This window comes from Callithrix jacchus, chromosome 4 (genome assembly GCF_049354715.1).
Source record: "Callithrix jacchus isolate 240 chromosome 4, calJac240_pri, whole genome shotgun sequence".
NCBI lineage: Eukaryota > Metazoa > Chordata > Mammalia > Primates > Cebidae > Callithrix > Callithrix jacchus.
In genome coordinates, this window is record NC_133505.1 from 35,516,793 (window position 1) to 35,544,264 (window position 27,472).

The window sequence follows — 27,472 nt, forward strand, 5'->3', positions numbered from 1 at the left end:
GTATTTTGGGTTATTTCTACTTCCACAAAATAACTGTTACTTCCCTAAAACATAAGTTATATTTTACGTGGGTAGAGAGGGGCTTATACAAGTTGATGTTCCCTTATTTAGAAGGCAACTTAGAAATACATGTATCTGTGTGTCATCGAATGTGAATTAACAATGACTTTGACTTGATACCACATTTCTGAGTGCTTACGACATTTTATTGACTGTATGCTTCTCAGCAGCCTGCAACATCCTGGAGTACAGGGAGCTAATTCTTAATCATTTCGTATCCCTAGTTCCTAATTTGGTGGATACATAGTATCTATCAAATAAGTGAATATATCTCTGGGAAGAAGCAGATGGACTCTGTCTTGGGCGCATCCAATTTCCCCCCATCCATCACCTCTCCTTTTTCAATACTGGATCTCTGGCAGAGTTGTAGAGACGGCGGCCACCTGGTCAGTGAAATCAGCGAATTGAAAAACCACTGACTTCATCAACGTGTCTAGAGAGGTAGGCTGAAAAAAATTGAAAATCTATCAGGCATCTCATAACACAGTTCCCTATCTGACAAGACCAAGGTGTCTTCAAATTCTGCCCTAAGGTCCAGATTTCCTATGTGGATGGAGACTTCTGGCTTCAGAAATCCCCGACATCGGTTTCTCTAAACCATTCATTTTATTCTTTGAACATACTCTCCAGATATCTCTATCTTGAAAAGCCCTTGCTGCAATTTTGTTTCTCTTTCAAAACAATGATTCGAAAATTCCCAAAGAAACAGCAAGAGGGCAATTCCCTCCTTGAAGTGTTTGAGGGAGCAGAGGCTTACTGAAGTTCAGGCCTTGGGTCACCAAGTGCCAGAGGTAGCAGACTACCTCGGTGCCACACTTCTCCCAGTTTTCGCTGAGCTGAGCAATCCTGTCTTCCCCAGAGATACTGCAGCCGGGAGCTTTCAAGGCGTGCCTATCGCACCACCCAACTTCTGGAACCCCAGACTTCTGAACTGCCGTATCCCCGAGAACTGATCACTTTTTGTACAAACACCTCAGGCACAGAGGAAAGGAACCTTGCGCAAGGTCGTTTTTCATTTACAAAACGAAAACCCCACAAAAACCAAACCGGTATCCACCCATTCGTCACTTCATTTTGCAGCGTGGACAACAATAGGTGACTACAACTCCCAGAGAGGACTGCAGTCGTCCACTGCCTCAGAGGCCAATGGACGCCCGGTACATGACCGACATCGACTAATCAGGGCCAGGCTCGATGAGGCTTTGTCTTCCGACCGCGCGAGGGGCCGATTCTCCCGCCTCCCAGCCCCGGCGCACGCGCGCCCCGCCCAGCCTGCCTTTCCTCCGCGCCCTCCCCTCTCCTTTCTCCCTCTCAGAACCTTCCTGCCGCCGCGTTTGCACCTCGCTACTCCAGCTCTGGGGCGCATTCCAACCTTGCAGCCTGCGACCAGCAGAGAAAAATAATTACCTATTTTTTTTTGCCCCGTACATACCTTGAGGCGAGCAAAAAAATTAAATTTTAACCATGAGGGAAATCGTGCACATCCAGGCCGGTCAGTGTGGCAACCAGATCGGTGCCAAGGTAAGAATTTTACACCTCTTTTATTTCTTTTTAGAAGGAAAAATCCAGGTAATTTATGAAAAAATGGTTGTGGGGCATTTGCGCCCTTCATCCTTAATCAAGCCTTGCCTCTCCCAACCAAGTTTGTAACATTTATATACATAACAGTTGTAGCTAGCATTGGCTTTTGGAAAGCTGGGAATCATTTTTCTTGGCAGACACATTTTGGAGAAACTAGCAAAAGGGCTCTTCGGGTTTCGGGGGCGGGAAGACGGAGGATCTGTGAGCTTTTCACTTAGAAGGGCTTCTAACGGTCCGAGAACCGGGCAGGGAGAGAGATGCGGAAATGGTCGAAGACAAAGCGGGGCGAGGTTTTGCCCATGTGCATCCCGCCCAACCCCCCTGCGGGGTTCGAAGGGCCAAACCCGAGCGGGTAAGGGCGAGGCAGTCGGGCTGCTGCGGAGAGCTCCAGTGCAAGGGTGGGGGGGCGACGCGCCAGGGTGGGCTGTGCTGCGGGCTACTCTTCACAAAAGACCAGGGAGCCCAGCGCGCCCGCGACCCCGGAGAGCGGATCGTCCCTGAGTGGAAGGAGAATAAGAGCGGGATTAATTTTACTTGCTTTCATGGTCCCTAATAGAGATCATTTTAGGGCGTGAAGGGATATGGGGAGAAAATGGGGTGTGTGACTTTTTTTTACCAAGTCCCTCAGGACTTAAGGGGAGAGAAAGAATGCATTAAATCAAGGGGGGGAAATCTAGCGAAGGAATAAAATTCGAGGCCAAGGGGAATTTTTTTTTCTTTTTTTTTTGCGCGCGGTTACAGTGTAGCGGGGGAGGGGCGGGAGGAAGTGCGGCTGCTACGTTGTAGCAGAAGGGCGGGGCCCTGCGGGGCGGGGCCGAGGCGCGCGCGGGGACAGTGCGGTCCTGCCCGCCGGCGGGGGCGCGCTACCTTGGGCCCCGCCCCTCGTGCGCGGAATTCTTGCCCCTGGCCCCGCCCACGCGCGAAGCCTTTTGTCGGCGGCTCGACCTGCGCGTGCGCTGCAGTCACATGGAGGGCGGGGGGTGGTCGACTGCGGCAGCCACTCACTTCTCGGACCCCCAGTCCCCGGCCTTTTGTGCTTGGCGCGGTGGGGCGGTGCCCCGCGCTGTGGAAGGAGAGCGGCGCTTATCTTATTGTGGTCGACCTCCTTCCGCCCACCCGAGCGCTTAGGAATCGCTGCACATACCTCACCCCAATCGGAGAAAGCTGTGACTTCCCGGGGGAGCGAGTGTCTAGGGGAAGGGTGTGGCAGGCACACGGGATGCCAGGCCGTAGAACAATGGCCTGAGGGCATATGGAATTAAAATAGGAGGTGTGGGGCCGAGGCGGGCGGATACTTGGCAACAAAGCGAGGACCGCCCACCCCCCACCCCGTCTCTACAAAAAAAATAAAAAATTCACTGTGCACCGCGGTGGCGCGCGTCTGGGGTCCTAGCTACTCCAGAGGCTGAGGTAGGAGAATCGGTTGAGCTTGTCAGCTCCAGGTAGTATTGGAGCTGTGATTGCGCCACTGCTCAGGCTGGGCAACAGGAAGACCCTGCCTTAAAAATTATAAAAAGAGGCCGGGTGCGGTGGCTCACGCCTGTAATCTCAGCACTTTGAGAGGCCAAGGATCACGAGGTCAAGAGATCAAGACCATCCTGGCCAACTAAAAATACAACAATTAACTGGGCGTGGTGGCCTGTGCCTGTAGTCTCAGCTACTTGGGAGGCTGAGGCAGCAGAATCGCTTGAACCCAGGAGGCAGAGGTTGCAGTGAGCCAAGATCTTGCCACTGCGCTCCAGCCTGTGTGACAGAGCAATACTCCGTCTCAAAAAAAAAATAAAAGATAAAATGGTACTTTCGACATAGTTGGCTGGGACTTGAGCTGTTGTACTTTTTGCTCTCACCCGGCAGTTCTGGGAGGTGATCAGTGATGAACATGGCATCGACCCCACTGGCACCTACCACGGGGACAGTGACCTGCAGCTGGACCGCATCTCCGTGTACTACAATGAAGCCACAGGTGAGGGCAGGAGCCCGGGCAGCTCGGGTTCCCTTCCGTGTGTCCCACTTCTCTGGGTCTCTCTACATTCTTGGGCACGCCTTACTCTTTGGGTGATCTGTCATCCTTTGCCTTGGGTGAGCCACCGTCAGGGCCAGACGTCTGCTGCCACCTGGTGGCAGCACCTGGAATGACAGGTCTGGGGTCCCCGCTGTCTCCCAGCCTTCTCTGCCAGATCTCACAGCTTTTACTTTATTTTCTGTAGGTGGCAAATATGTTCCTCGTGCCATCCTGGTGGATCTAGAACCTGGGACCATGGACTCTGTTCGCTCAGGTCCTTTTGGCCAGATCTTTAGACCAGACAACTTTGTTTTTGGTGAGTTATACAGATATTAGCAGATGATACACCATTGTGTTCAACTTACTTAGATCCAAAGACAGAGCAGAAGTTAGGAGATGATGCCCTGGCGTGCTAATACAGAACTATGTTCTGAAATGTAATGGAGGGTAGAGGTAGTACTGCTATTGCTGGTAAATTATGGGGCAGTGGGGGGAGAATACATCACAGAGAAGGAGAAAGAAGATACATCCAAGGGAATTATTTCAAAAGCTGAAAGATGGAAACATGTATCTTCCATACCCTGTTAATTGAGTTCTTCTCCTGACTGCATTGCAGGTCAGTCTGGGGCAGGCAACAACTGGGCCAAAGGCCACTACACAGAGGGGGCCGAGCTGGTTGATTCTGTCCTGGATGTGGTTCGCAAGGAGGCTGAGAGCTGTGACTGCCTTCAGGGCTTCCAGCTGACCCACTCACTGGGTGGGGGCACAGGCTCTGGAATGGGCACTCTCCTTATCAGCAAGATCCGAGAAGAGTACCCTGATCGCATCATGAACACCTTCAGTGTGGTGCCTTCACCCAAAGTATCTGACACCGTGGTCGAGCCCTACAATGCCACCCTTTCTGTCCATCAGTTGGTAGAGAACACTGATGAGACCTATTGCATTGACAACGAGGCCCTCTATGACATCTGCTTCCGCACTCTGAAGCTGACCACACCAACCTACGGGGATCTGAACCACCTCGTCTCAGCCACCATGAGCGGTGTCACCACCTGCCTCCGCTTTCCTGGCCAGCTCAATGCTGACCTCCGCAAGTTAGCAGTTAACATGGTCCCCTTCCCACGTCTCCATTTCTTTATGCCTGGCTTTGCCCCTCTCACCAGCCGTGGAAGCCAGCAGTATCGAGCTCTCACAGTGCCCGAACTCACCCAGCAGGTCTTTGATGCCAAGAACATGATGGCTGCCTGTGACCCCCGTCATGGCCGATACCTCACTGTGGCTGCTGTCTTCCGTGGTCGGATGTCCATGAAGGAGGTCGATGAGCAGATGCTTAACGTGCAGAACAAGAACAGCAGCTACTTTGTGGAATGGATCCCCAACAATGTCAAGACAGCCGTCTGTGACATACCACCTCGTGGCCTCAAGATGGCAGTCACCTTCATCGGCAACAGCACAGCCATCCAGGAGCTCTTCAAGCGCATCTCAGAGCAGTTCACTGCCATGTTCCGCCGGAAGGCCTTCCTCCATTGGTACACAGGCGAGGGCATGGACGAAATGGAGTTCACCGAGGCTGAGAGCAACATGAATGACCTCGTCTCTGAGTATCAGCAGTACCAGGATGCCACCGCAGAAGAGGAGGAGGATTTCGGTGAGGAGGCTGAAGAGGAGGCCTAAGGCAGAGCCCCCATCACCTCAGGCTTCTCAGTTCCCTTAGCTGTCTTACTCAACTGCCCCTTTCCTCTCCCTCAGAATTTGTGTTTGCTGCCTCTTATCTTTTTTTTTGTTTTCTTCTGGGGGGTCTAGAATAGTGCCTGGCACATAGTAGGCGCTCAATAAATACTTGTTTGTTGAATGTCTCCTCTCTCTTTCCACTCTGGGAAACCTAGGTTTCTGCCATTCTGGATGACCCTATATTTCCTTCTGGTGCCCATTCCTTCCATCTGTCCAGTTAATATTCCCCTTTTAAAAATCTCCAAGAAGCTGGGTCTCATCCAGATCCTGTTTAGAACCAACCAGGTGCTGAAGACATGTAGATAATGGCAACCATCCTAAGTACAAAGTAGAAAATGGTAGAAGGTAGTGGGGTAGAAGTCACTGTAAGGAAAGGGATGGAGTTTTCCATTCTAAAAGTTTTGGAGAGGGAAATCCAAGCTATTAAAAGTCATTAATCTCTAGGTATTTCCATTCCCGCCTCAGCTAAAAGGGAGGTGTTAGCAGTATTATTTCTATTTTTGATCTCCCTCCAAGCTCTACCTTGTGGAGGGGTCTGCCTCACTCTATCAAGTGGAATCCTTCCCTCTCCAACTCTACCTCCCTCACTCATTAAACTCCTTTACGCTGATCAGAGAAAGAGATAAGGGGGGAAAGAGACCAGCCTTGGTCCCTAAACCTCCAGAAATGTCCTCCTAACCCCCACCTTTCCTTGTCCCGGAAAAGGAATTAACATCCCTGACTGTGGAACGGTGTATACTGCCACATCAGTGTTTGAGTCAATGCCCAGAGGAGAGAGGGGGACCCTCCATCTTTTTTGCAACATCTCATATTTCCTTTTGCTGTTGCTTCCCCACACACACACTTGATTTTGTTCTATCCTACATTTGAGATTTCTATTTTGTGTTGAACTTGCTGCTTTTTTTCATATTGAAAAGATAACATTGCCCCAAGAGCCAAAAATAAATGGGAATTGAAAAAAGTTGCGACGTGTGTACTTCTTTAGGGAAACAACTGCTGGTGGAGACATGGGGCCTGAGTTCAGCTGCACTGCTCTCCTTAAATTGAGACGTTACAATACTGAGTCCCTGTTTATCTGTGAGTTCTGCATCCATGGATTCAACCAACTTGATATTGGGAAAACAGTACTGGACATGTATAGACTTCTCATTCCCTAAACAATAGTATAAACTTGACATAACATTTTAGTTAGATTATGTGTTTAGGTAATATAGAGATGATTTAAAGTACACAGGTTATATGCAAATACTTCTGTCATTTTATATGAGTAACTTGGGCATCTGCTGATTTGGTATCTGAGGGAGGTACTGGTAAGAACACTGACTACTTGATACACCCTCACATCATCTCTGGTATCTAAACCAGTCCCAGCACCAGTCATTCTTTTCAGTGGAGTCTCGGACGGTTCACTCCAGCCAGCCTTGACCTGGGCTTAAGTGATCCACCTTAGCCTCCCAAGCAGCTGGGACTGTAGGCAGTGAGCCAGTGTACGGGGCCCACAAACCAGTCTTAACTGGGGAAGGCAGTACCCAGGGATGGAAAATGGAAGCTGGACCAATGACAAGTCGTACATAACTGGTTCCCAAACCAGCATCAGCATCCTCTAGGAACCTGCAGAAATAAACACAACTTTTTGGTCCCACTCAGTTGTACTGAACCAGAAGTGGTTGAATTGCCCTTGGCCATGCAGCCCAGGACTCCTTTGGGTTATGTGTACCCATGGTCATTTACTGTGATGTGTGCTTTCTTAGTCAACCTATGACACCAAGATTACTAGTGGAGCCTGGCATGGTGGCTCCCACCTGTAATCCTAGCACTTTGGGAGGCTGAGGCAGGAGGATGGCTTGAGCCCAGGACTTCCACACCAACTTGGGCAACAGTGATATACCATCTCTACCAAAAAAACAATAAAGGCATGGTGGCAATGTCTGGTTCCAGCTGCTGGGGTAGGGGTCGATGGTGGTGGGGGTTTAGGTGTAAGGATTGCTTGAGTCTGGGAGGTTGAGGCTGCAGTGATACCTGACTACACCCTAGCCTGGGTGACAGAGCAAGACCTTGTCTTTTTTTTTTTTTTTTCTTGAGACAGAGTCTTGCTCTGTTGCCCATGCTGGAATGCACTGGTACAATATTGGCTCACTGTAACCTCCGCCTCCTGGGTTCAAGTGATTCTTCTGCCTCAGCCTCCCGAGGCAGGGATTACAGGTGGGTGCCACCATGCCTATTTTTTGTATTTTTAGTAAAGATGGGGTTTCACCATGTAAGCTGGTCTTGAACTCCTGACCTCAAGTAATCCACCTGCCTTGGCCTCCCAAAGTGCTGGGATGATAAGCATGAGCCACTGCGCCCAGCCCAAGACCTTGTCTTAAAAAAAAGTAACTAGTGGGGAACGCTACCTTATGGTCTTATTCTAAAATAATCTGTTCCATCTAGTACCTCATGCTTGTATGTTCACAAAAAGTCTCAAAGGTATCTTGAAAACAATAACTTAATATTTCCCTTTGCCATATTTTCAGGAATTCAAGGAACTAATACTATTCTCAACATTCCTTCTATTTTAGCATGATTTTCTGACTATAATAGACTCTTGTGGGGGGCGGATATTAAAACTCTTGAGAGTATATAAGTAACTTGCTTTTCTCTCATTCTAGAAAGCCTATTGTAGGCAAGGGAGCAAGATACACTCTAGCATTCATTTATTTACTTTTTTTGAGACAGAGTCTTGCTCTTTCGCCAGGCACCAGACTGGAGTGCAGTGGCACAATCTCAGCTCACTGCAACCTCCACCTCCTAGCTTCAAGCAATTCTCCTGCCTCAGCATCCCAAGTAGCTGGGACTACAGGCATGCGCCACCACACCCAGCTAATTTTTGTATTTTAGTAGAGACAGGGTTTCACTATGTTGGCCAAGATGGTCTCGATCTCTTGACCTCGTGATCTGCCTGCCTCGGCCTCCCAAAGTGTTGGGATAACAGCCATGAATCACCATGCCTGGCCTATTTTCTTTTTAATAGAGCCAGGATCTTGCTTTGTCACCCAGGCTGGAGTGCAGTGGTGTGATTATGGCTCACTATAGCCTCAGACTCCTGAGCTCAAGTGATCCTCCCACCTCAGCCTCCCAAGTATCAGTACTTAATAACAGCAATTTATTTGGCGAGTAAAGTTGAAAACCTCCAGCCCTTCCCTCAGTCTTGGTCAGGAAAGTATTCTAGACAACAGGCTCAAACAGTCTGATTTAATTAGGAAGCTGAGGTGGAGTAGAGTGGGATCATCAGAACGCTGACATGGGACCCCTGGAGTTGGCAATCACAGCAGTGTGAGGTTGGCAAGGGGAGCAACCCCATTCAAGGCAAGGCACAAACTAGTTGGCAAGGAGAGATAAGGGTGGGACCCCACTGTCAATGGACATGCTCAGGGAGGCCAGTGGATTACATGCAATAGGGAGATCATTCGGGCAACTTCAGCTACGAGACTGGGCATCTGTGAGGGCTGAAGGCTCAGGCTGTTCGCAAAGGTTTGTGATTCACCTGGCAAAAAGACAACAGTAGATGACGCTTGAGAACCAGGTACCCTGCTCTCCCGGACCCCCACTTAGATGAATGGGCTATAGAGAAAACACACACGTCCAGGAGTCTTCTTTCTGGTGCCCTACCTCATCCTGTTTCCCCAAGCAAAGACATCAGGATCCACATATAATAAATCACTGAAGAGAGGAGAGGGGGCGGAGCCTTGTTTGTAAAAACTCTCCTTAGCTCTGAATATTCCACTGCAGGCCTCCAGGAGGCTCCAAGGAACCCAGCTTGAAGATCACTGTATGATCCAGTGCTTTTATTTACATATGCTTCCCCCACCAACCCCACGGAGTCTCACGCTGTCACCCAGGCTGGAGTGCAGTGGTGCAATCTTGGCTCACTGTAACCTCTGCTTCCTGAGTTCAATTGATTCTCCTGCCTCAGCCTCTCAAGTAGCTGAGATTACAGGTATGAGCCACCATGCTCAGCTAATTTTTGTATTTTTGGTGGAGATGGGGTTTCACCATGTTGGCCAGGCTGATCTCAAACTCCTGACCTCAGCTGATCCACCCACCTGGGCCTCCCAAAGTGCTGGGATTACAGGTTTGAGCCACTGTGCCCAGCCTAATTATGTGCATTTCTTTCTCTCTCTTCCTTTTTTTCTTTTTTTAAGATAAGAGTCTTGCTCTGTCACCCAGGCTGGAATGCAGTGGTGCAATCTTGGCTCACTGCAACCTCCACCTCCTGGGTTCCAGAGATTCTTCTGCCTCAGCCTCCAGAGTAGTTGGGATTACAGGCATGCACCACCAAGCCTGGCTAATTTTTTTTATTTTTTAATTTTTAGTAAAGATGGGGTTTCACCATGTTGGCCAGGCTGGTCTTGAACTCCTGACCTCAGGTGATCTGCCTGCCTTGGCCTCTCAAAGTGTGGAGATTATAGGTGTGAACCGCTGTTCGCAGTCCCATTTCTTTCTTTTCTTTTTTTTTTTTTTGAGATGGAGTCTCACTCTTTCACCAGGCTGGAGTGCAGTGGTGTGATCTCAGCTCACTGCAACCTCCACCTTCTGAGTTCAAGCGATTCTCCTGCCTCAGCCTCCCAAGTAGCTGGGACTGCAGGCATGTGCCATGACGCCCAGCTAATTTTTGTATTTTTAGTAGAGACATGGTTTCGCTGTGTTAGCCAGGATGTTCTCGATCTCCTGACCTTGTGATCCACCTGCCTTGGCTTCCCAAAGTGCTGGGATTACAGGTGTGAGCCACCATGCCCGGCCTCCATTTCTTTAACATACACATAATGCTTACTACATGCCAGGCACTTTTCTAAACACTGCAAATATTTGCTCGAGCCCCTTAACAATTCAACGGGATAGTTTCTAAGTATTAACCCAATTTTAAGGCGAGGAAACAGATATAGAGAGGTTGATTATTTGTCCAAGATCACAACTAGTAGGCACTGTAGCTAGGATACACAAGAGTGGTTCCAGAGCCTGTTTGCTGACCTCTACCACGATCTACAGGTGAATTAACCGGGCACCAAGAAAAGCAGTGATCTGCCCTGGAATTAATTGTCAACAGGCTGCAAATAGTTCCCTACTAGTGGGGTAACCACAAGCACAGGTTGCAGAGACAGTTGGCCTGGGTTTCAAGCCTAGCTGCAGCAGCAGAATGAGTAGGAACATGCAGGAAGTTCAGTTTCTTGGCTTTGTAAAATCCTGTATACCCTAAGGGTAGTTTGATTTAAAACAACTCATTTATGTAGAAGCATAGCACTGTGTCTGGCACACAGAAACTGATTAATAAATGTCAATGAGTGGGCCTGGATGCTGGTTAAATGCTAGGCCTGTTGCATCACACAACACAGGAACCCAACAATTCTGCTCCTCAGCCCCGATCTGAGACCTCACCTGGGAGATGCTGACGCCTGTGAGTCTTTCCACACTCTCTGGCAGGTGGCTTAGAATGTCCAGTACTTCCCCAGTCACTTTGGCTGCCCCCATGGTCCCACTGCCACTGGACACCAGTGTGATCTTATTGGCCGAAGTCAAGGGACCACTGATCTCCTCTGCCACCTGGCAGGAGAGAGATACCTACTCAGTACCCATAATCTGACCACACTCCTCATAAAACAACTTACCCTGGGTTTTAAGGTCCTTGTTCCAACGATCATCCTTCCTCACTTTGATCACTAATAATGCCCCCCTCTAATTTATGGTCCCCCAAGCCTGGTTCTCCCTAAGTCCCTCATTTCACCCCACTCCTTAGTCCCTGGTTCTATTTCCTCCTTTCTTGGTGCCCACATAACCTCCAGACCTGGGGCAGCTTCTCTAGCAGCATGTCTAGTTGAGCAGCCTCTTGGTACAGCTGGAATGCTTCTGCCTTCTTGGCCATCTGCTCAGCCTCAGCTCGGGCTCGGGCCCCTATGGCAAAGGCCTCAGCTTCCCCACGCATCTGAGGGTTAAGGATCCTTGTTGTGAGACTGACAAATCATTATGAACAAAAAATCCCAGCTCAAGCAGCAACCCCTCAACCTCTCTGCAAGCCAGCAGGAGCTGCCTCTTAACTCACCCGAACAGATTCGGCTTCTGCCTCCGCCTGCATAATTAGCTGGGACCTGTGCACAGAAGGGAAGTGGAGGGTGGAGCCCAGGGTCCCTTACTCCCAGGAGAAAGGCCCAGTGATGCAGAGGCTTCTGCAACCTGAGATCCATAGAAGTCCAGGTGGCGAAGGCCTCAGTCCTTCATCTTGGGGTACCTAGGTGGCAAGGGAGCTAGAAGGGGTCAGGGAGGGGACATTTACTTCTCTGCCTCAGCTAGGCGCTCCAGCTTGTAGCGCTCGGCTTCGGCTGGCTTCCGCACCCGGGCCTCCAGTTCCTTCTCCCGCCTGGCGATCTCCTGCTCCTGCACTGCCACCTGCTGGGCCCGCTCCACCACCTGCACCTGCACCCGCTGCTCCTCAATCTGCTGCTTAGTCTTGGCCACCTGGGTAGGAGGGGTGCTCAGAGTCAGAGGTGAAGAGCAAGTGCCCAGGAACCGGAGCTCCAGGGTGGGACATTAAAAATAGGAGCAGGTGGCCAGGCGTGGTGGCTCATGCCTGTAATCCTAGCACTTTGGGAGACCAAGGAGGGTGGATTGCCTGAGCTCAGGAGTTCTAAACCAGCCTGGCTAACATGGTAAAACCCTGTCTCTACTAAAATACAAAAAATTAGCCAGGTGTGGTGGCGCACGCTTGTAGTCCCAGCTACCCGGGAGGCTGAGGTAGGAGAACTGCTGCAACCTGGGAGGCAAAGGTTGCAGTGAGCTGAGCTTGTGCCACTGCACTCCAGCCTGGGCAATACAGCAAGACTCCATCTCAAAAAAAAAAAAAAAAAAATAGGAGCAGGTACATGAAGGTGGGTTCCCTGTCTGCTTGGCCAGTCCAGTGGAGTCCAGTGTTCCTCTGATGAGTTCCCTTTAATCTATTTTTCCCACCTGTGTCCCCTTCTAGAGTATAAATACCTTGAGGGCACTGAACACATAATGGCCTTCTGCTACCTCCAGTCTCACCCAAATCCCCCCATTGCTGCTGCTGCCATAACCTTAGTGCTAGCCTAGGCTACTGCAATAGCTTACTGACTTATTTTTTGCAGGGGTGGAAAGAGGTAATCTTTTTTGTCTTTTGCATATTGTGCAGATTCAACAGAAAAAAGTAAACCGTGAGAAGTAAGGCTGCTTCCTAACTCATTCTCCAAACCACCGGGGCCCCTTTCCCAGCAGCAACCACTGAGACCAGCTTCTTGTGTATCCTTGTGAGGAGTTCTGAGAAGGCGCTTTTTACTTTTTCCTCTTATTTAACCAGCCTACCACAGCTGCACAAGCACTGGATGCTGCCAGCTCCTGAGCCTCAGATCATTTCACAGTTTCCCCCTTTGCAGGTTTCAAGCTCAGCTGTCTCATACCTGCTTAGTCAGTTACCACTGACTTCCAGCTTCCAAAATGATGCTCTGGTTTCTGTTCCTATTTTCTCCATCTTTTTTTTTTTTTTTAAAGCCTAGTCAGCTGGGTGCAGTGGCTCATGACTGTAATCCCAGCATTTTGGGAGGCTAAGGCGGGAAGGATCCTTTGAGCCAGGGGTTCGAGACCAGTCTGGGCAACATGGTGAAATCCCATCTCTACAAAACATACAAAAATTAGCCAGGTGTGGTGGCACATGCTTGTAGTCCCAGCTACTCGGGAGGCTAAGCTGGCAGGATTGCTTGAGTGTGGGCAGTTGAAGCTGTAGTGAGCTGAGATTGCACTGCTGCACTCTAGCCCGGAGGATAGAGTGAGACTTGGTCTCCAAGAGGAGAAGAGAAGGAAAGACAGGAAGAAAGAAAGACTAGTTAAACGCAGTAGTGAGAAGTGGGTAAAGAGCAGAATAAGGAGTTCAATCTGTAACTGACTGAACAATCAATTGAAATAACTCACCTTTGGACCAGCCTCTATCTATCTTAAAAAAAAAAATCACTTTGGCTTTAGTGAGGTTTTAAGAGAAAGTAACGTTAGTTACATTAGTTTAATCCATCATCTCTGAAAAAGAGCCCAACTCATCTCTTGCTTCCTCTCTTCTGGCAGCCTGTTCTCCGCAAAGCAACCAGACTGATTCCTATACAAAAATAAATAAGACCATGGCACACTCTGTTTGAAGTTCTCCAATAGCTTTCCATTGTGCTTTCAATTCTCTTCTATGTCTCCATCGTGACCACACAAACCTTTTGTGATCTGGCCCTGCCAGTCAGCCTCTCCTCCTTACTCACAGCACACCAGCCACCACAGATCAGAAACCTTTCTGTCTCCACTTTACAGCCTTTGCACTTACTGGTCCCCCTGCCTAGCCATTAGCCATATAAGACTGACTATTTTATTTTTCTTTTTTGAGATGGAATCTCATTCTGTCATCCAGGCTGGAGTGCAGTGGTGCAATCCCGGCTCACTGCAACCTCCACCTCCCTGGTTCAAGTGATTCTCCTGCGTCAGCCTCCCAAGTAGCTGGGACTAAAGGTGTGTGTCACCATGCCTGGCTAATTTTTGTAATTTTAGTAGAGACAGGGTTTCACTATGTTGGCCAGGCTGGTCTCAAACTCCTGATCTTGTGACCTGCCCACCTCAGCCTCCCAAAATGCTGGGGGGCATGAGACACCACGCCTGGCCTCTATCTATTTTAGAAGGAGTCACACTCTGTTGCCCAGGCTGGAGTACAGTGGTACGATCTTGGTTCACTGCAACTCCTGCTTTCTGGGTTCAAGTGAGTCCTGTGCGTCAGCCTCTTCTGAGTAGCCGGGATTACAGGCTCACACCACAGCCGGCTAATATTTTTTGTAGTTTTGGTAGAGACAGGGTTTTACCATGTTGGCCAGGCTAGTCTCAAACTCCCAGCCTCAAGCGATTGACCTGTCTTGGCCTCTTGAAGTGCTGGGATTACAGGCATGAGCCACCGCGCCCAGCCACATATGACTATTTAAAAAGCACAGGCAGCCTGGCACAGTGGCTCATGCTTACAATTCCAGCACTTTGGCAGCCCACAGGGGGTGAATCACATGAGGTTAGCAGTTTGAAACCAGCCTGGCCAACATGGTGAAACCTTGTATCTACCAAAAATACAAAAATTAGCCATTTGTCATGGCGGTAGCCAGTAATTCTAGCTATTTGGGAGGTGGAGGCAGGAGAACTGCTTGAACCCCGGAGGCAGAGCTTGCAGTGAGTCAAAATCATGCGACTGCACTCCAGCCTGGGTGACAGAGCAAGACTCCTTCTCGGGAAAACAAAAACAAAACCACATAAAATGAAAATAAAAATAAAGAGCACAGGCTAGAATATTCTTGGCCCGGAACTCTGCATTGTTCCTTATCTTCAGGTCTGATCTCAAACAACACTTCCTCATACAAACTTTCTCTCACTGTCTCCTGACCTAATATACTAACTCCCCTCCCACAGTTTTTCACATCACCCTGTTTATTTCCTTCATAGCACTTAAACAAGAATTATGGCCTGGAAAGGTCATTTACTTGCTTACTGTTTTCCTGTGTCATAATGTAAGCTGCGTAAGAACAGGAATCTTTTCTGTCTCATTCATATTTATAGCCTCACCTCCAAAATGATGTCTGGCACACAGGAGACACGTAACAAATATTTGTTGTATAAATAGCACATTGTGTGGTGCATAACAAGAAACTGGTAAAAGTGGAACAGAGCCCAACCAGCCCAATCCCTTGATCTAAAGACAAGTAAGGTCATGTTTAGAAGGTTAAGAACCTTATCCATAGCTTTACCGCAAGCTAGCAGTTTCCATTATGGTAATCCTTTTCAAACTCAAACTCCAACGTGCATACAAATCACCTAGGAATTCACCTTGAGATTTTGTTAAAATGCACATTCTGCTTCAGTTGGTCAGGGTCAGGACCTGCAATTTTTCTTTTTTTGGAGACAAAGTCTTACTCTGTTACCCAGGCTGAAGTGCAGTGGTGCAATTTTGGCTCACTGCAACCTTCACAGCTTCAAGTGATTCTCCTGCCTCAGTGTCCTGAGTAGCTGGGATTACAGGTGCATACCACTATGCCCAGCTACTTTTTGTATTTTTAGTAGACAGGATTTCACCATGTTGGCCAGGCTGGTCTCGAACTGCCGACCTCAGGTGATCCACCCACCTCAGCATCCCAAAGAGCTGGGATTATAGGCCTGAGCCACCGTGCTTTTGTATTTCTAACAAACCTTCACAGTGATGCTGCAGCTGCTGCTAGGCAGAAGACAGTTTGAGTTGCAAAGCTCTATGCCATGCTCAACCTGTCAAGTCACCCAGGAATTTAACATAATAACAAAAGAAGTTTTATACCTCCATATGCTTTCAGCCAATACCAACTCTTGGCAAAAACAAAATGCATAATATTGTTATCCTTTGGGTAAAAGTCTCAAATACAGTTGATTTTCACTACTCTTGGTAGTTCTGCTCTATAAAGTAGCCATGAATGCTGAATTAGTTAATATCTAATTTGTTCCTAGAGGAAATACAGGGCTAGGTTCCTGTGAACCTCTTGTCACAACATTTTCATCAACTGATCAACATAGAGCCTTGCTTGCTTTATGTGTGTTTCTGTTTAAAGACACCTTATATTACACATATTGTTGATTCATGAGCACTGAACTCATGGCTAACAGCACTATAATTCATGCATAAATGAAGCTTATGTAACACATGTATTTCTCCCATAAGGCATATCATAGCCTACTTGCACTAAAGGACACCAGACAGCACTCCAGCACTGATGCTTGGGGTCCACTTCAAAGAGCGAAATCACCAAGAAAAAGCACAAAGATGTAAAAAACATGACAGTAAGTATACTGTGAAAATGACACAGCTTACGGTATGATAGCTGAAACAAGAAGGCAGAGCATCTTCTTGTTCAACCTCACCTGGGAACTGCACATTAGGTGGCTCAGATATCTCACCACTCTGTGCAATGATCCTGAAAGTGCAGCAACTTTACTGGTAACTTTTTGAGGTTACCAATACATTTTAGTAAATAGGCAAATTCTCAGATATGAATAAAGACCAACTATATCTCCTCAACCAGGGCTGCTGCTAGCCCATAGCATGCCCCTGTGTAAATTAGAAATTCCTCTGTGTAGATGAGACCGGTATCAGAATGCACTGCTTGAGTAGTGGGGGATAAGGCAAATCTTAGCTAGGATCCACTTTCTCAATCAGATACCCTTGCACAGACACAGCCTGCTCCAAACATATGACCAGCCTTATTGATCATATCCCTTCTTGGTTCTTTTTATTTTTGTTTTCTTTTCTCTCTCTCTCATTTTTTTTTTTTTTGAGATGGGATCTCACTGTCACCCAGGCAGTGGTATGATCTTAACTCACTGCAACCTCCACATCCTGGGCTCAAGCAATTCTCCCGCCTCATCCCCTCAAGTAGCTGGGACTATAGGGCCAAGCTGCCACACCTGGCTAATGTTTGTATTTTTTGTAGAGACAGGGTTTCACCATGTTGCCCAGGCTGGCCTTTAACTCCTGAGGTCAAGTGATCAGACTGCCTGGGCCTCCCAAAGTGCTGGGATTACAGGCATGAGTCACCACACCTGGCTGGCCTTTTCTTTAAAGCTTTTCAGCTGTAACATCTGAGTCTTTTAAATCTTTCCTCAAATGGGGGAGTTGAGCCAGAGATGGAGACTCAGAATAAGATCAAAGAGTATGAGAAATAGTGGTGTCCTGAGATGGACAGCCTGAGAGGAATGGGGAAGGGGCAGAGAGTGGGCCGGCCGTCTGCCCAGTGCGGTGGCTCTGACCTGAAGTTGATAGGCCAGATCAGCCTGTGCTCGTCGGGTGTTGACCTCGATGTCACAGGCGGCCTTCTTCAGCTCGTAATCTCTCTGTGCCTTGGCCATCTCGATCTCACTCAGGTACTGAGCAGACACCTTTTCCTGCTTGGCTTTAGCTTCCTGTGGAAGCAGAGATCAGGTAGGAAATGTCAGGGGAGGGAGAGGAAAGGCCATGGTGAGAGCCACTTCCCACCAGCGTTCTTGGTCTGCCTCATGTATTTTCCCTGCTCACCCAGCACTCCTGCTCCTACTCAGTTGTGCCACTTCTATCCCCTTTCCCACCAAGCAACCCCCATCTCTCTCACCCGGATCCCAGCATCTCTCTTGGCCTCTGCTTCTCCAATCCGTGCATCTTTTTGAACTTGAGCTGTTCGAGCCTTCCCCAAAGAGTGCAAATAGTCCTGTAGGAGACATGTAGAAATTAACCCTTCGGAGGGCTTAAGAGATGGGAGCAAGGAAATGGGGAAGGATCAATCACCTAGTTTTACCTGGTCATCGTGAATGTCCTTCAGAGTGTAGCTAACCACGCTGATGCCCATGTTGACCAGGTCTGAGGAGGCCACTTTGAAAACCTGCTCTGAGAATTTCTGTCTGTCCTTATAGATCTCCTGTAATAACAGGATGGTGGGGAGAGGGGATGTAAGCTCTTTCGTTTTTGGCTTACTGCACCCTCTACCTGCTGGGTTCAAATGATTATCCTGCCTCAGCCTTCCAAGTATCTAGGATTACAGATGACTACCACCATGCCTGGCTAATTTTTGTACTTTTAGTAGAGACGGGGTTTCATCAGGTTGGCCAGGCTAGTCTCGAACTCCTGATCTCAAGTGATCCACCCACCCTGCCCTCCCAAAGTGCTGGGAACCACCCTGCCCGGCTGGGATGGAAGCTCTTGGATCCACTGTCTCTCACAGGCTAGTGTGGTCCTTGGGCCCCCCTCATTTTGGCATCCTTCCAGATCGTTCCCTGCCCCCAGGCCAACCTCCACAGTCATGTGGGCCATGATGGCTCTCTGGTGGCCCTCTAACGTCTCCAGGGCAATGTGGGCAATCTCAGCCTCAGTCTTTCCCAGGAACATCTGACAGGCGGCTGCCAACATCTCCTTGTTCTGCCCCTGGATTTTTACCTGCAGCCAGAATAGGGACAGGAAAGGTGTGGTGGGGATCTCATTAAGTCAGAGAAGAAGCAGAGAGAGAAGGGGGAGCCCGCTAAGAAATGCTTCTTCCATTTCAGGGAAAGAAAGGAGGAGGAGCCAAGTGCCTTGTGGGTGCCTGGAGAAGATGAGACTAGCAGAGAAATTTCTCTGCAGGCAAGGATTGCAAAGGTTGTGGCCGGAACATGTCTTAATGTCTGGGAAAGAGGGTAATGGGGAAATGGACTTTGGGGAAAAGGCTCTGAGAGCCTCACCTGGGCAATGCCAGTGACTGAGATGGGGACCCCATGGCGAGTGTAAACCTTTTCACTCTTGACATTGAGGGTCAGTGTGTTGAGAGAGATCCTAAGGGAAAAAGAAGGGGCAGACAGTAAGAAAAGGAGGAAAAAGAGAAAACGGAGGTTCCCCTTCCTTAGTTCCCATCTTGCCTACCTCTGGATCTGCTGGATGCAGGGCAGGACAAAGACACGTCCTCCAGCCACCATGACAGGGGGGCTTCGGCAGAACCCTGCAAGGTGAGGAGCAGTGAGCAACTGTGGCAGAGCTTGAATGTGGAAGACTGAGGATCTGGCGGGGGTGAGGGGAAAGCAACCCACAGGAGAGTATCTGGGAGCTGGAGGGGAAGCAGTTTGGGCCTTGAAATGGTGGGGATGAAACTGGGCAGTTCGGGGGCATAAGTCTGGCGCTGGGAAGCTGGTAGGAAGGGAGAAGGGGCAGAAGCCAGACTCACAGAGGTTCTGGAGCCACTGGCTGGGAAGGGAAAAGTACTTACCGGAGACCACCATGGCCTCATTTGGGCCACAGGTGAAAAACATTGTTTAGGCTGGAGCTGGAGGAGGGAGGGAAAGCCTTTGCGAATGGGGAAGCGGGGCTGTGGCGTCCACAGGGGTCCATCCTTTACCTTCCCCATCAGGCCCTCCCAGTCTGCATCCGCCACAGCCCGTCCCTTCTGCATCCATGGGTCTGCTAAGGCTTTCCCCTGCGAAATCCTTAAGATCCCAAGCGACCTGTTCCCCGCCTGTTTACGGTTCCTCCCTTCCCCTAGCCGCTCTCCCGCCTCGGAGCCGACGGTTTCCCCTTTGATAAAGGTCCCCCGCGCCCAGAGACCTGCAGCCCTTTCCCCTCCCTCCCTGCTTCTCCGCAGCCCCAGGCTCCCCTCCCCGACTCACCTTCCCGGACGCGGGTGGCGGCCGGGCTGGGGTCTAGGGAAGGGCGGGGACGCGCAGGGACCTGGAAGCCGAGCAGGGGCCGCTCGCCGACCAGCCTTCCTGGGAGCTGGGCCTGCTCCCGCGTTCCCCACCCTGCCGCACCCTGTTGCTGCGGCAGACGCGACCCCGCCCCCCGCAGCGGACTAAACACCCCCACCTCGCCACGCCTCGGCCCGCGCGCTCGTCCCGCCCCTTTCCCGGCAGGCCCCGCTCGGGTCCGCAGCCCGGGGCCTGGTTAGCCCGGGGAGGGCCAAGGCCCTGCCGCCCAAACCACCGCCCTTCCTGAGAGGAGAACCGCCCAGGCTGTTCCAAGCTCCGCCCCAGGCGCGGGACTTGACCTCGGCGGACCCGGCACCCCGGCGTAAGGGTGATTGCCACATTTCGGATTCGCCGCGGGGCAACTACCTGGGAAAACCGCAAACTAGGCAATGAACGACTGCATCCGGCAACCGGATGCTGGGTTCTCTGACTCCAGTTAAAGGGGCTCGCTGGCTGGGGACTTGGCCACTGCGCCTCCCGCCGGTCCTCGGCATCTGAAGACGGGGAGGAGTGGGGAGTCGGCGCTTGCAAAGACACACTTAAGACTGCAGACAGTAAATCAAGTTTATTTGTTCACAGAACATACTCGGCGATTTCGACAGTCGCCCCGTGACAGCCCACCAACCCCCAACCTTCTACCCCGCAGCCGCCCTTTAAGGGCGACTTCGAGGAGATCGAAGGCCACGGATCTCCTGCCCAACGGTCCGCCAAAGTCTCACAGTAGACAGACGGAGTTGAGAGGCTGGAGGACGCAATGTCACCTCCTAAACCTACGACCCACCACCAGACTTGACCCCAGCCGGGACGTCCTCCCCCACCCGAGTCCTCCCCATTTCTTCTACTCTGCCGCAGTTCCAGGTGTCCTGCCTCCACCAGTCCCACAAAGTTCAATAAATACCAAGAGACTTGCGTTTACAGTAGGGGGAACATCTCACACCCTTGCATAAGTTAAAATAAATATTACGTGCACCCCTCCATCACCTAGGAGGATGTACATAAATACATATAAATATTAATTAGGAGCAATAAGAAATAAATTAACGACGCTCTCCTTCCCACCGGGCCTAGCCCCAGCGTGGCCGTGCCTCGGTCTCTGTGCGCCTTGGCCCGCCTCAAGCACCTGCAGGAGTCTCCGCTGTAGTGTTCTGAGTTCGAATTGCCTCTAAGTCCCAGTTTGGGATACGCTCTTTCGGACCAGGTACGCCTGGTGTTTCTTTGTGGTTTTTCGGATTCTTTTTTGGAAGTGCGGAGTCACAGTTAGAAGGCGGCCGGATGTTGCTGGAGGAAAGTGCTGAGGTCCAGAGCGTAGTCCGAGGGCTCCGAGGTCAGATTAAAGGCCTCGAGAACAGGGAGCACAGGGGTGGAAGCCGGGGATGCGGCGCTGGGGGCGTCCTCCGGAGGCAGGGGCGCCGGCACACCCTCTTCAGCCATCAGGATCTGGCAGAAGACGATGGTGAGCAGCAGAAAGAGAAGCCTTTTCGCTGGGTTCGGTTCCTCGACTGGCAGCTGGCGCCGGACCTAAAGGGAGACAAAAAAGGAGACAGGTCAGATCAGGCTTCTGGAGTCCGGTCGTTCCCCAGTGACTCCAGGGCAGCGCGCCCTGCGAATGCCCCCTCCGGCGATGCTCACCACTCGAGGATAGAGAACCCTGCGGCTGCGCTTTCGGTGCCCGCGAGAGGCGCTGGGGCGCGCTGCTGGGGCCGCTGAGGGCTCCGGGAGAGGGTCGAAGGTGAAGATCTCAGGACCGGAGCCCCGCCGGGGTCCCGGGTTGGTCGAGGGGACCGGGGTAGGAACCTGCAGGACGGTCATGGTGGGGTGGGAGCTGCGAGAGTGACACATGGTGCTCTGAGCGGAGTGTAAAGCCAAGTGTGGGCCGGCGGCGGCAGATGTAATTATGTGCTCCTGGAAATTGGGCGGGTCCTTCTAACTCCTCCTTTCGCAGCTGGGGAGCGGTTGGCTTCTGCAGGGCTGGAAATTCCGACAATTAAACAAAGAGCGTGGGTGGAGACTTGGCGTGCGCAATCCTAGGCGCCCAACAGCATGTTGTGAATGTGTGAGTCGTGAGTGGGGGTGGGTGAGATCCCGGGCTGTCGGCACATGTCGGGGCATGTGGCAGCTGGAGAGGGGCCCACGACAGCCTAAGAGATGGTTCAGACACAGGATCCCTCACAGGCCCCAGCCCTGGAGAGGCAAGAGGGCTTTTTATTGGCGATCGGGCCATCCTGCTACAATACGGACCCAGTTACACGCGTATTCATGCACTCGTAGGTATCCATAGAAAATACACTCCCCAAGAAGGAAGTCGTTACATAAATAGTCAAGATTAAGAGAAAAATGAACGCACTAGCACACACAGACACAACCCTGCCTGTCTGAGGACACATGAAGACACACACCGTGTAGCCATAAAAAAGAACAAAATTAAGTGCTTTGCAGCAACATGATGCAGCTGGAGGCCATTATTCTAAGTGGACTAATCCAGGAACAGAAAACCAAATACCAAACATTTTCACTTATAAGTGGGAACTAAATATTGGGAACTCAATGGACGTAAAGATGGCAACAGCAGCAACTGGGGACTACTAGAAGGACCGAGGGAGCGAGGCAAAAGTAAAAACTATAGGGTACTGGCCTGACGCGGCGACTCATGCCTGTAATCCCAGCACTTTGGGAGGCCAAGGTGGGCAGATCACAAGGTCAGGAGATAAAGATCATCCTGGCCAACATGGTGAAAGACTGTCCCTACTAAAAATATGACAATTAGCTGGGCGTCGTGATGCGTGCCTGTAATCCCAGCTACTTGTGAGGCTGAGGCAGGAGAATTGTTTGAACCTGGGAGGCTGAGGTTGCAGTGAGCAGAGATCACGCCATTGCACTCCAGCCTGGTGACAGAGTAAGACTCTGTCTAAAAAAAAAATAACAAGAAAACAAAAAAACTATTGGGTACTATGCTCAGTGCCTGGGTGACAAGATCATTGGTACCCCAAACCTAAGCATGATGCAGTAACAAACCTGCACATGTACCCCAGAATCTAAAATAAAAATTAGGGGGGGACAGAGGATGGATGGATTTTAAAAAATACATATTGGCAGGGCGTGGTGACTCTTGCCTGTAATCCTAGCACTTTGGGAGGCCAAGGTGGGAGGATCATTTGAGCTTAGGAGCCTGGGCAATATAGTGAGATCTTGTCTCTATAAAATAATAATAACAATAGTAATAATAATACACAATGAAATATTATTCAGCCATAAAAAAGAATAAAATTCGGCCAGGCACAGTGTCTCATGCTAGTAATTCCAGCACTTTGGGAGACCAAGGTGGGTGCATCATGAGGTCAGGAGTTTGAGATCAGCCTAAGATGGTGAAATCCGGTCTCTATAAAAATACAAAAATTAGCTGGGCATGGTGGCACGCACCTGTAATCCCAGCTACTTGGGAGGCTGAGGCACAAAAATTGCTTGAACCTGGGAGGCAGAGGTTGCAGTGAGCTGAGATGGTGCCATTGTACTCCAGCCTGAGCAACAAGAGTGAAACTCCGTCTCAAAAAAAAAAAAAAAAAAAAGAAATCCTGGAAAAAAAAAACACAAACCACATGCACATACCAACACACATGTACACAGCAAAGGTGCAAAGACTGATTAGGGACAGTTCAGCAAAACTACTCTCTTAGGCATGTGCAGAAATATTCACATAAAGGCTGGTGCAAAGGGCCACAAATACAAAAGCAATAGGTCAGCACCCACCCAGATTTGTCCGTTGCTGTGAGTCAAGCGACCAAATTTATGGGAAGAACATTCTAAATTGTGAGACATTATACAAATGTTACAGTAATGGTAATTACTCAAAGCAGATGGACACATTTCCATAACTTCCTTACAGACAGCTGCTCATCGACACAGAATTTAACTTTTTTTTTTTTTTTTGAGACAGGGTCTGGCTTTGTTGCCCAGGTTGGAGTGCAGTGGCATAATTTTAGCTTACTGCAACCTCCACCTCCTGGGCCCCTGCCATCCTCTCACCTCAGTCTCCTAATATCTGGGACCACAGGTATGCACCAACATGCCTGGCTATTTTTTTTTTTTTTTTTTTTGTAGAGCCAGGGTTTTGCCATGTTGCCCAGGCTGGTCTTGAGCTCCTGAGCTCAAGCAATCTCCCTGCCTCAGCCTCCTAAAGTGTTGGGATTACAGGCATGAGCCACTGCGCAGAATTTAACGTTTTTTGAGCATATACCTGTTTCAGGGGCCCTCTGTTGAGGGTACTGCTGTTGAGAATCCTGAGGCTAGTTTCAATGTAAGTGTTGTGCCATGCAGCTGCCTGAGGAAAGCCAGATAAAGCTGGCACTTCAGCCGTGAGGGCCTTACCGTCCAGCATGAGGAGGGGACCACGACCAGGAGAGCTCTCTCTCTCTCTATCACTCTCTTTTTTAGTTACATTGAGTTTCTGCCTGAAGGAAAGGCAAGCTTTCTTTTTTTTTTTTTTTTTTTTGAGACGGAGTTTCGCTCTTGTTACCCAGACTGGAGTGCAATAGCGCGATCTCGGCTCACCGCAACCTCCGCCTCCTGGGTTCAGGCAATTCTCCTGCCTCAACCTCCCGAGTAGCTGGGATTACAGGCACGCGCCACCATGCCCAGCTAATTTTTTGTATTTTGAGTAGAGACGGGGTTTCATCATGTTGACCAGGATGGTCTCGATCTCTTGACCTCGTGATCCACCCGCCTCGACCTCCCAAAGTGCTGGGATTACAGGCTTGAGCCACCGCGCCCGGCCAAGGCAAGCTTTCTTAAAGATCCTAAGAAAGGCCAGGATCAGTGTCTCTCACCTGTAATCCCAACACTTGGGGAGGCCAAGGCGGGTGGATCATCTGAGGTCAGGAGTTCACCTGGCCAACATGGTGAAACCCTGTCTCTACCAAAAATACAAAAATTAGCCAAGTGTGGTAGCACATGTCTGTAATCCTAGCTACTTGGGAGGTTGAGGCAGGAGAATCAACCCAGATTCTTGCAGCTAGCCCAGATCTCGCCACTGCACTTCAGCCTGGGTGACAGAGTGAGACCCTATTTTACTAAAAAAAAAAAAAAAAAAAAAAAATCCTAAGACTAAGTGTCCCAAAGAGCTAGTGTTCACATCTGTCCAATCAACCAGGGGAGGCTTCATGGAAGAGTGGCATTGGAGGTGACCTTGAATACTGGGTGGGATATGACAAATTCAGATGTGGAGGATGACTGTAAGAATGGAATTAGCAAAGGCCTTGAGCTGGAAAAGTACAGGATGTGTTTGGGGAATCACAAGAAAAACAATCTCAGAGTAAGTTTCCTGTAAGGGAGTAGTTGGAAGTAATAATGGCTGGAAAGGAGTTGGGCAGAGTGGGGAGAGCAGAGCTGCCAGGTCAGGAGCCTGAGTTTCAATCTAGACTGCAGTACCTGTGGGTTTCTGGATGAGATAAAAGGAGGCAAATTCAAGCAGGGAACTGATTAGAATGAGGAGTAATGCTCTGGACAGCAAGAGACTGAGGCAGGAGATAAGAGGCTATTGGCGGGGCTCAGGTAGATGATAACAAGAGCCTGAGAAGGTGGCCTTAAGAGACATTCCTAGGATAAGATCATCAGAATTGGGCAATGAGATGGATATCATTAGGGGAAGGGAGCATGGGGGCAGGAGGGTTGCCAACAGCAAGAGGATCTGAGATGACTCCAGAGACTGGAAATACCATCTGGCTCAGATCTTTCATTTTAAGCCTTGTGCACAAAGTGAATACAGATAAGACCTCTTCCATTGAAGACTGTGTGATACACATCTTTGTGTCCTCCTGAGAACCCAGCGTGGTACCTTGTAGGCAGCAGTTGCTTAATAATCTTGTTAAATGCCAGATGAAATGTAGAACTGTAAGTTTGTATGTAGTATTCCCACACTGGCTGGGTCACACCAAGCTTCTGAGATGTGGCTACACTCCTCCAAATCACTCATACAAATGTACAACATCTTTAGAAAAGCTGGGACAAGGCTGGGTACAGTGGCTCAGGCCTGTAATCCCAGCACTTTGGGAGGCCAAGGGTAGATCACTTGAGGTCAGGAGTTCGAGACCAGCCTGGCTAATATGGTGAAACCCGTCTCTACTAAAAATATAAAAATTAGGTGGGCATAGTGCTGCATGCCTTTAATCCCAGTTATTCAGGAGACTGAGGCAGGAGAATCGCTTGAACCCTAGAGGTGGAGATGGCAGTGAGCCAAGATTGCGCCATTGCACTCCAGCCTGGGCAAAAAAGCAAGACTCCGTCTCAGAATAAAAAAAAAAAAGAAAGAAAAGCTGGGACAATTCTTACACAGACACCAAACAGGAAACACTTTTCCCCCCTCCCACTTAGGGAACACTTAAGGGCATCTTTCAACCAAGAACATGTAGAAACACAAATAAGAGCACAGGCCACAACTGGCTAGAAATAGATACACTCTTGCTGTGTGTACAATTCCTGGGCCTACAAGTCACTTTATACTCACTACTCTTATCTAAACACACAAGATCCCTTCCGCATGCATTACACACCTTTTCCTGGCCAGCATAAAACACGCCTCCTCTGTAAACAAAGGCACATTGCTTTCCCATGCCTGCCTTCATACCTGCCATCATTCTTCCACTTACACCCAAGCACAGGGAGCTCCTCACCCCCAACATCCTTATTCTGAGGCAACTCACACACTACACAATGACCAGCATAAACCTATGACTACTTACACATGTGGGTAGACCCTCACACTCTCACAGACATAAATTGGGAGTAGGGAGAGATAGTGATGATGGAAGAAAACTAGTGGGTGGGAGAGAGAGAGAGGCACCTAAGGTCAGGAATGCATTACTTGTTTATGACGGAAAATTTCTCTAGGGCATTAGGCAGAGGAGGGGAAATGCAGGGGATGTCAGGATCTTGTCTTGCCACTACCTCCCACATCTGGAATCTGGGCCTCCATCTGGGTCTAGTTATCTTCACTGTCCTCCCGGCACAGTGAGACCTTTCTCAGTGGCAAGACCAGAATGCGACAAAGAGAAGACCCAGGAACCCGGACTGCTCACCATTCCTTCCCAACCTAACCCATCCCCATGCCTGCTACCTTCAGAGCCCTAGGGCTCTTCTCCTGCCTCTTCCTGCCACACAGGAAGCTAGGGAAAGGTTGGGAGTGAATCATTAAGCCAATAAAGGGGATGGGGGGTGCAAGCTGGGGAATGAGTTAAGGCCAGAACGTGCCAGGGGCTGAGACAAGCAGCTGGACTGGTTCCCACTGACCCTAACCTGGAGAAACAGGCCCTCAGCCTGTTCCATCTCCTCATTTCCTTTCCATCTTCCCCAAGATCACTATGTTCCTTCATTTCCCTGGTTTGACCTGTTACCTTGATCTACCACCACTGCTAACCCCTCCTTCTCAGCCCCTTGTTTTTCTTCATAACACATATCACATTGGGGAATCATGTTATGTATTTGCTTTTATTTTTTACTTATTTTTATTTTTTGAGAGGGAGTTTTGCTCTTGTTGCCCAAGCTGGAGTGCAATGGCCTGATCTCGGCTCAGTGTAACATCTGCTTCCTGGGTTCAAGCGATTCTCCTGCGTCAGCCTCCTGGTTAGCTGGGATTACAGGTATGCGCCACCACGCCCAGCTAATATTTTTTGTATTATTAGTAGAGATGGGGTTTTACCATGTTGGCCAGGTTGGTCTCGAACTCCCAACCTCAGGTGATCCACCCGCCTCAGCCTCCCAAACTGCTGGGATTACAGGCATGAGCCACTGCATCCGGCCCATACTTGTTTTTTGCTGCTGTTTGTCCCACCTACTAGAATATAATCTCATGAGTGTACAGGGCCA

At 49.7% G+C, this 27,472-nt stretch overlaps 3 protein-coding genes across 6 annotated transcripts; 1 reads left to right on the plus strand and 2 right to left on the minus strand.

Moving 5' to 3' along the window:
• Window positions 1-1,368: 1,368 nt before the first annotated feature.
• Window positions 1,369-5,495, plus strand: TUBB (tubulin beta class I). The gene is made up of 4 exons (XM_035297523.3): window positions 1,369-1,581; window positions 3,496-3,604; window positions 3,849-3,959; window positions 4,260-5,495. Exons 1-4 carry the CDS (start codon window positions 1,525-1,527, stop codon window positions 5,315-5,317), a joined length of 1,335 nt encoding a protein of 444 aa, XP_035153414.1. The 5' UTR covers window positions 1,369-1,524; the 3' UTR covers window positions 5,318-5,495.
• Window positions 5,496-8,593: 3,098 nt separating this feature from the next.
• On the minus strand, window positions 8,594-19,724 carry FLOT1 (flotillin 1). Of its 4 annotated transcripts, XM_003732611.5 has the most exons (13): window positions 19,541-19,724; window positions 19,144-19,200; window positions 18,804-18,879; window positions 18,626-18,716; window positions 18,201-18,344; window positions 17,710-17,829; window positions 17,527-17,622; window positions 17,189-17,341; window positions 11,679-11,860; window positions 11,448-11,493; window positions 11,193-11,330; window positions 10,787-10,951; window positions 8,594-8,897 (listed from the first exon to the last, which is right to left on the minus strand). In XM_003732611.5, the coding sequence occupies exons 2-13, from the start codon at window positions 19,184-19,186 to the stop codon at window positions 8,868-8,870; spliced, it is 1,284 nt and encodes a 427-aa protein (XP_003732659.2). In that variant the 5' UTR covers window positions 19,187-19,200; window positions 19,541-19,724; the 3' UTR covers window positions 8,594-8,867. The 4 variants fall into 4 exon arrangements, with proteins under 4 accessions (XP_003732659.2, XP_035153422.2, XP_078224655.1 ...); XM_035297531.3 differs by lacking the exon at window positions 19,144-19,200; XM_078368529.1 differs by lacking the exon at window positions 18,626-18,716.
• A 444-nt stretch (window positions 19,725-20,168) lies between these two features.
• On the minus strand, window positions 20,169-21,482 carry IER3 (immediate early response 3). The gene is made up of 2 exons (XM_002746312.6): window positions 21,248-21,482; window positions 20,169-21,136 (listed from the first exon to the last, which is right to left on the minus strand). The coding sequence occupies exons 1-2, from the start codon at window positions 21,455-21,457 to the stop codon at window positions 20,876-20,878; spliced, it is 471 nt and encodes a 156-aa protein (XP_002746358.1). The 5' UTR covers window positions 21,458-21,482; the 3' UTR covers window positions 20,169-20,875.
• Window positions 21,483-27,472: the final 5,990 nt, after the last annotated feature.

What these genes read in the sequence shown, in the direction of transcription:
- TUBB (XM_035297523.3), top strand. Translation starts at nt 1,525, where the DNA reads ATGAGGGAAATCGTGCACATCCAGGCCGGTCAGTGTGGCAACCAGATC. An exon ending in GTACTACAATGAAGCCACAG is followed by an intron (nt 3,605 to 3,848) that starts GTGAGGGCAGGA and finishes TATTTTCTGTAG; the next exon opens with GTGGCAAATATGTTCCTCGT. An exon ending in ACCAGACAACTTTGTTTTTG is followed by an intron (nt 3,960 to 4,259) that starts GTGAGTTATACA and finishes ACTGCATTGCAG; the next exon opens with GTCAGTCTGGGGCAGGCAAC.
- FLOT1 (XM_003732611.5), bottom strand. Translation starts at nt 19,186, where the DNA reads ATGTTTTTCACCTGTGGCCCAAATGAGGCCATGGTGGTCTCCG. An exon ending in AGAGAGATGCTGGGATCCGG is followed by an intron (nt 17,342 to 17,526) that starts GTGAGAGAGATG and finishes CTGCTTCCACAG; the next exon opens with GAAGCTAAAGCCAAGCAGGA. An exon ending in ATCTGGCCTATCAACTTCAG is followed by an intron (nt 11,861 to 17,188) that starts GTCAGAGCCACC and finishes CCTCCTACCCAG; the next exon opens with GTGGCCAAGACTAAGCAGCA.
- IER3 (XM_002746312.6), bottom strand. Translation starts at nt 21,457, where the DNA reads ATGTGTCACTCTCGCAGCTCCCACCCCACCATGACCGTCCTGCAGGTT. An exon ending in GGGTTCTCTATCCTCGAGTG is followed by an intron (nt 21,137 to 21,247) that starts GTGAGCATCGCC and finishes GTCTCCCTTTAG; the next exon opens with GTCCGGCGCCAGCTGCCAGT.